Raw genomic sequence first — 8,356 nt, forward strand, 5'->3', positions numbered from 1 at the left:
GTAAATATATATAAATATATATATTATTATATATATTATATATATCAGGTATATTCGTGCTTTTGTGAAAGTTTTGCCACGCAATTCAATTCACTTGTGCGCTGAGTCCGTTCCGTTACAAGCACCGTTTTGGATAATAACGACACACCAGTCTCTCACTCGGTTCGCTCTCTCATGGCTGAGTGTGCGTGAGTAGTGACGGTGCGTGTGAGTCGTGTGCAGCGAAAATTCCACGCAAAACACACGACCATTATCAGGTCGCTGTGCATTTCGTATACTCGATTCAGACGGCGCTGTTATATAGTGGAAACTCGTGGGTGGATTGAGTCGCCTACGTTAGTGCTTACCTTTCACGCGCTCGTTGCTACCCTTTCGCGTATTTAGATAGGCTAACGCTAGGCTTGTTCACTGGCCTAGCGGTTTGTAACTAGTGTATGTGTGTGGATCATGTGATTGCAGGCGAAGGCGCGTGTGGTTGGTGTGTTCTCTATGTAATCATCATGAGAGTGCTGGCATCACCAAGCTACGGCGTTAACAGCGGCGTGGGTGCTGCGACGCGGAGGGGGGTGAGGTAGTACACACCACGGATCACAACACACACAGCACACACACACACACACCACACACACACACACACACAGCAGCGACACCACACACACAGCACCACGACGAATGCACACACACACACACCAGGCACACACACCACACAGCACGCGCCGCGCACACACACCACACCACAACACATGCCACACACACACACAACACACACACACACACACACACACACACCACCACACGCACACATGCACACACACACAAACAACAACACACACATGCACACACCCACACACACACAAACACCAACGCCACACAACACAGCACACACCACACACGCAACACACGCACACACGGCACACACGCACGCCAACCAACAACATAACACACGCGTGGATCGAGTGGCCACAACACCTAATTGCACAACACACACACACACACACAGCACGCACAACACACACACACGACACACAACACACACACGCACACGCACACACACATCACGCACAACACCACACAACGCAGCACGCACACACGCACGCACACACACACACAACACACACGCACCACACAAACACACACATACATCACGCACACACACACACACACACACGACATATACACAACACGATGACACACACACACCACACACACACACACACACATACAACACACACTGCGCGGCATACACAACGACACGGGTTACACACGTTACACGCACGCACACACACTACACACAATGCACACACACACACGCGCGCGTAGAATTGGTGCCACACACACCAACCCACACACACATCACACACACACACACACCACACACACACAACACACACACTATCATAACCACTATAATACCACACACACACCACACACACAACGCACCTTACGCACACACACCACACGGGCGCGCAGACACACACACACGGTACACCGCACGCACGCACACACACATGTACAACATGGCACACACCGCCGCGCGCACACACACACACACACACACACACACACACCACACATACATTATAGCACACACTTAACATACACACACACACGGGCCACACACGCCACGCCTGGACGGCGGCGGACTAGTGAGGGATGAGGAGAGGGCAGCGATGGAGCGGATGAGGAGAGAGGACGCCTTCGGGATAAAGGAGGAGAGAGAGACAGAGGAGGCTGAGCGAGGGCCGGTAAAGGCAAACGTTAAATCTGGCCGCTTGGTAGAGAGTGCGAGAGAGAGAGAGAGCAGAGGGGAGTAGGAGAGCAATTGCGTTAACTATGACACTCACCGCAGTGCGCGTGGTGACACATCCCATCATATTCATGCCAATTCACATCTCAGTTTATCCTACAGTTTTACTCTCGCAATTTTATTCTTCACACTGTGCGCACTTTTTTGCATTACCAGCGGATTCCATTGCGCCCGTGCACTTTCCGCTAGTGTTGATCTGTGCGAGTCTTCTCAACCCCACCAACGTTGTGAGTGCGCGCAATTGTCTCGGGTTCGCCGATGCTGCTCGCAGTCTCTCTGCCGAGTACCTCCGAGCTTGAAAGCGTATTGTTTAGGGAAAGCACGGCACACTTTGCGCCTCGCTACGGTCTCAACTCCTCGGCAACTCTTTCCACCCCAGGACCGAATTACTCCTACTCCCGAACCGACCAGAAGCTTCTCAATTCACCGCGCAATCCCCTCCTAGCCGACACACCAAATTTCAACCCTCCCAGACCACCCAGGCACAAGCACGCCCCAACCATCAGTCCACCACATCACCGCCACCACAGTTCATTCGCCAATTCCCGCCCCTCCTAAGGGACTTCTCAACGTAGCGTTGTCCACCACTCACTACCCCAACCGACACTAAGTTTAGACACTCAACTTGGCACCCAGTTGCGCTTGGGTCGACTCCCGCCGTTGCAAATCGCGCCGTCGGGGCGTCATACCACCCCTAGGATGTAAATGAAGTCGAATATACTGTGAACGCGTTCGAGCCAGTCTCTCAAGGCGGCCTTGGCTCAGGGGTGGGTGTGTTTGGGCCGTTCGGGTGTGCATGAATGGTTACGGCCGATTCATTCAAGAGTGGAATTGCAGCCATGGTTCGTAGATTCAGGACAACGGCGTGCGGCGACGAGCGGCATTTGACGTGATTGCGGTCGGCACAACAGTTAAAACAACACGGGGGAGGAGGGCATGCCCACGAATGCGTAAGAGCAGAAGCAACACTTCATCACAACGGGGGCGTTCATGGGAGGGTGTAGCAAGGACGTCTCGCAGTGGTCTTTTGACCTGGTTCGAGCCCCCATGCCTGTCACGGGCGATCGGCTCATTGCGGGAAGAATTACCGGGGAGAGTGTTTCGCGAGGAGAGCTTGCATGAGGACGGCTTAGGTCAGGCGGGAGATTGTGACTAACCTGACAGTCAATAATAATGTGTGCAATCTCCAGCGTGATTATGCGGTCACGCATAATGGGACGGGCGAATGATCTAGTATCGAATGCTTCTATATCTCTCAGTTGCATCATGACTCGACACCAGCCAACTCGTTCCTGTTGCTTCGGTGCCAGGAGCGGTAATGGACCCACAAAGACAGACAGCAAGACGCACCGAGTTCTGCGGTAATGATTATGTTGCATCGTGGCGGACTTTCACCTCCGCACGAGCGACGAGTGAGAGGCGACGTATGCGGCTGGCTGTGGTGGCTACGAACCGCATGGCTGTGCTGTGCGCTTCACTTGTCATTGTCGCTTCGCAAAAGCGTGGAAGTAAACAACTCGCCCCCCGCGAAGAGCCACACACATCGCCCTTAGATCGCAACGCTGTAGCAAGCACACGAATTATCAGTGCCCACGTTCTGATGTGTCAACTGTCGAGTCCATTTAGCTGGAATAACCGCGCTTAAAACGCATTACTTGTTGGTTGTTCCTCTCGCGGGAAAGGATCCGGATGTGGGTCGCGTTATTGTGTCATCTTTGGCGTGCGCGTCGCTCTTACGATCGCAAACGCGTGTGATTCTTAATTATGGGGGTATCTATTCAATCCTTTTTTCATGATTTTCTAACGCTTGACGAGGTTTTAGTAGGAGTTCTATGAGTGCGTACGGTCTTTATCCGGAACTCCCCCCACCCAGCACACCACCAGGTGACATGCTCGTCTTCTTCATTGTGCATAGATCTGTATCCGTAGTGTATCTGCTATAGAGTTTTCTTTATATAGGCAGGGCGCAGTGTGTACTGCGACTATGCGATCGAATATACAGATGCTTGTATGAATGTTTGTTTTGCTACATTATTTTGCGGGGAATGTCGATAAGCGATCGAATTTCTCATCTCAGCATCTCGTTAAACCTCAAGTGGAATCTCGAGCCCGTAATAACCAATTACGACACCAGTGATGACGTCGCGATGACGTCATTCTATACAGCGTGGCGTGACGTCACGATGGCGTCGACCTATACACAGTGGTGTGACGTCACGATGACGTCGACCTCTGTGTTGTGACGTCACGATAACGGGTGACCTCTTACGTACCACTATTGATAAGCAGAGAGGCGCTGTAATTATCCACATATATCTAGACTCCTTAATCCAGCAGCTGAAATATAGAAATAATAATCAGTCAATTCGCATAATAGCTATTTCACTGCGGGGAGAGTTCGCAAACGAATATTAACATTTTAATCATCTTTGTCCCATGTCGAGAACTTTAGGTTTTATGACGATAGCGTAACGTTATTCGGTTTGGGTATTAAACAAAACTGTTAAAAGCGGCTTTGTACTTTCTGCTAATACAACGTAAGAAGAATAACGTTGAATCACATTATTAATTAAAATAGAATTCTCGAAATTGAGTTAATAAAGGGGGTCGATGAGCTCCTGCATACAGCTAATCTGTTCTAACAACTACAAACTAAACGTTCGAAGATCGAGAGTGGTGTCTTATAAATCCATTATGAATCCATGGTGTCTTATGAATCCATTATGAATCCATGGTGTCTTATGAATCCATTATGAAAGTGTGTGTGTGTGTGTGTGTGCGCGTGCGACGGGGGAGAATGAGATCGCGCGCTAGAGAGAGAAAAGAAAGAGAGAGAGAGAGAGAGAGAGAGAGAGAGAGAGAGAGAGAGAGACAGTGCTGTAATACGCGCGGGGAAATTCCCTCGCTTAGATTGGCGAGTTTCCTTATAAACCGCTCTTCCCGCGTGAACGGATTATCGAGTAACCGGAATTTTCTGAACGAAATATCGCGGTGACATTTTCCGAGTCGTTATAACTCGCCCGTACCTAACAGCTTCCTGAAGACTCTCCTCTGTATTTCTCGTATGAACACGCATTGCTGCTGACACCACGTCGTTATAACAAGCGCTTGACACTGAGACTCTTCTCCGTGTTGTATGTGTCGCGACGAATAGGTTCAAATGCGCTCGTTAGCACGCCTTGTATGAATGCTTAGAACTGGCTGCATTCACTCTTGATGATGGCAGTACACACTTCATGCACCTGCTACACACTGGGAGCGACTGATGGCGACTGGATGTTATTGATGGATTACTGGGTGGTATGGAAGACACGAGGGCGATTGCGAGGGGACTGACTGAAGATGAATGGGTGCAGTGGTGTAACTAGGGTGGTTGGGTCACGGGTGGGTGGGTGGCCGGTAACTGAGATCCCTAGGTGGGTGGGAGGTGATTGGAGTGACTTGGTGGGTGGGGGCCGGGGTGATTGGTGTGACTGGGTGGGTTGGGAGGTGATTGGTGTGACTGGGTGGGTTGGGAGGTGATTGGTGTGACTGGGTGGGTTGGGAGGTAATTGGGGTTACTGGGTGGGTTGGGAGGTGATTGGGGTGACTAGCTGGGCGGAAGTGGTGACGGGGTTACTATAGGTGGGTGGGAGGTAACTGGAGTGAGTGGATGGGTTTGGAACCGATTGAGATAAGTTGGTGGGGTTGGAGAAGACTGTAAGATAACTGGGAGTGCACGGGGCGCATGGGGATCGCTGGTAATTGCAAGTGTAAGTGTGAGATAATTTCAATGTAACTGGTAGGTAACTGAATGTGAGTTGGATGATATGATGGGATGTGTCACCGCGCGCGTGTGTGTACGTATGTCTCTCTCTCTCTCTCTCCTCCTCGCGCGCTTTCTCTCTCTCTCTCTCTTCGCTCTCTCTCTCTCTCTCGCTCTCGCTCTCTCTCTCTCTCACTATGTGTGTGTGTGCGTGCGTGCGTGCGTGTGTGTGCGTGTGTGTCTGTGTATGTTAGTGTGTGTATATGTATGTGTGTGTGTGTGTGTGTGTGTGTGTGTGTGTGTGTGCGCGCGCGTGTGTGTGCATGTGTGTATGTGTGTGTGCGTGCGTGTACGTGTGTATCCGTGTGTGTGTGTATGCGCGCGTGGTGTGTGTGTTAGTGTGTGTAGTGTGGTTGTGTGTGTGTGTATGTTAGTGTGTGTTGTCTGTGTGTGGTCGTGTGTGTGTGTGGTGGTGTGTGTGTGTGTCGTTGGGTGTGTGTGTGTGTGGGTTGTGTCGTGTCGCGCGCGTGTGTTGTGTGTCGCATGGTGTATGTGTTTTGTGTCCGCGTGCGTGTACGGTGTACCGTGTGTGTGTGTGTATGCGCGCGCGTGTGGTGATGTGTTTGTGTGGTGTGTTGTGTGAGCTTGGTGTGTGTGGTCCATTGTCGTGTGTGTATGATGTGTGTTGTGGTGTGTGTGTTGCGTGTGTATGTGGTGTTGTGTGTGCGTGCGTGTGTGTGTGGTGTGTGTGTGTGTCGTGCGTGTGTGCGTGCGTGCGTGTGATGTGTGTGTGCGTGTGTGTGTGTTGGTGTGCGTGTCGTGTGTGTTGTGTGATGTGCGTGTGTGTGTGTGTGTGTGTGTGTGTGTGTGTGCATTGTGTGTGTGTGTGGTGTATGTGTTGTGTATGTGTTGTGTGTGTGTGCGTGCGTGTGTGCGCTGTGTGATGTGTGTGTGTCGCGCTGTGTGTTGTGTGCGTGTGTGTGTGGCGTGTGTGTGTGTGTGGTGTGTGTGCATGGTGTGGTGTGTGTGTGTGTGTGTGTGCTTGCATGTGTGCGTGTGTGTGGTGTGTGTTGTGTGTGTGTGTGTTGTGTGTTGTCTGTCGTGTGTGTGTGTGTGTGTGCGCGCGTGTGTTGTGTGTGTGTGTGCATGGTGTGTGTGTGTGTGCATGTTGTGTGTGTTGTGTTGTGTGTGTGGTGTGTTGCGTGCTGTGGTGTGCATTGTGTTGTTATTACTCCCAGGTCGTGGTGGCGACTCGCCGTGTTTAACGCGACGCTTTAGTTGGTGATACAGCAACTCGTCAATGGATTGTACAGAGAAAGAACGGTTGGCGCTGCAATTCACAGATACATCAACATACATAGTAGCTACGCTGGCCAGTGAACCGCTAGCGTTAAGTCTCTTAAACGCGATAAGGGCTCAGATGAGCGTGAAAGGTGAAGCCTACGTGCGATAAATACCACGAGTTTTCATAGCGGCCGTCTTGAATGAGTAACGAAATCACGTGATAATGGTCGTTGGTCTTGCGTGAATTTTTTCGGCTGCCGTAAGTGTTTTGTTTTATGAGTCGTGAAGTTGTCATGAGAGAGCGCGAACGAGTGAGAGATAGTGTGTGTCGTTATTATTCCTCACACGTGCTTTAAGCGGACCGATGGCGCGACTAAGTGATATTGAGCTGCGTGCAAAGACTTTCAGGAAAAGCAGACTATATATATATACTATAGTATATTATAATATGTTATATATATATATATATCTATATAGGCAGGCGCAGTGTGGTCTGCGACTATGCGATCGGAATATCGATGATGCTTGTCATAAATGTTTGTTTTGCTACATATTTTGCGGGGAATGTCGATAAGCGATCGATTTCCATCTCCACATCTCGTTAAAACCTCAAGGGAATCTCGAGTCCTAAAACGAGTTCGAACACTCAGTGATGACCGTCGCGATGACGTCATTCTAACCGCGTGGCGTACGGTCACGATGGCGTCGATCCTAATACGACAGATGTGTGACGTCACGAATGACGTCGCCTCTGTGTTGTGACTGTCACGATAACGGGTGACCTCTATACGGACCCACTATTGATAAGCAGAGCGGCGCTGTAGATTATCTCCATATAAATCTAGACGTCCTTAATCCAGCAGCCTGAAATATAGAAATAATATCAGTCAATTCGCATAATAGCTATTTACTGGCGGGAGAAGTTGCAAACGAATATTAAACATTTTAATCATCTTTGTCCCATGTCGGAAACTTAGGTTTTTATGATCGATAGCGTAACGTTATTCGGTTTGGGTATTAACAGACTCGTTAATAAGCGGCTTTGTACTGTTCTGCTACTACATCGTAAGAAGAATAACGTTGAATACAACATTTATTATTAAAATCGAATTCTCGGCAATTGAGTTAATAGCGGGGGTCGATGAAGCTTTCCTGCATACCGTAATACGTGTTCTAACGACTACAAACTAAACGTTCGTAAGATCGAGAGTGGTGTCCTTATATAATCCTTATGAATCCATGGTTGTCTGATTGAATTCCAGTATGAATCCATGGTGTTTATGCAATCCATTTATGACCCCATGTTCTTCCTGAATCCAATATGGCGATCCATGGTGTCCTTATGAATGCTCCATTATGAATCCCATGCGTGTTTATGAATGCCATGATGATCCATGGTTCTTATCGACCATTTATGAATTCCATGGTGTCTATGAATCATATTGAATCATGGTGTCTTATACTCCATTATGAATCCCTGGTGTTTTCTGAATTCCGTTCTACATGGTGTCTTAATTATG

General features: G+C 49.4%; 1 protein-coding gene across 1 annotated transcript in view; it reads right to left on the reverse strand.

Annotated features, from left to right (window-relative positions):
• The window catches only part of LOC106804676 (calcitonin gene-related peptide type 1 receptor-like), a 33,683-nt gene that overhangs the window by 8,250 nt on the left and 17,077 nt on the right, over positions 1 to 8,356 (reverse strand). Inside the window, exon 7 of the mRNA XM_014805952.1 lies at positions 4,070 to 4,144. Coding sequence (XP_014661438.1) covers positions 4,070 to 4,144 — 75 coding nt within the window. The remainder of the gene's footprint in view (positions 1 to 4,069; positions 4,145 to 8,356) is intronic.

Source organism: Priapulus caudatus, unplaced genomic scaffold (assembly GCF_000485595.1).
Source record: "Priapulus caudatus unplaced genomic scaffold, Priapulus_caudatus-5.0.1 Scaffold83, whole genome shotgun sequence".
Taxonomy (NCBI): domain Eukaryota; kingdom Metazoa; phylum Priapulida; class Priapulimorpha; order Priapulimorphida; family Priapulidae; genus Priapulus; species Priapulus caudatus.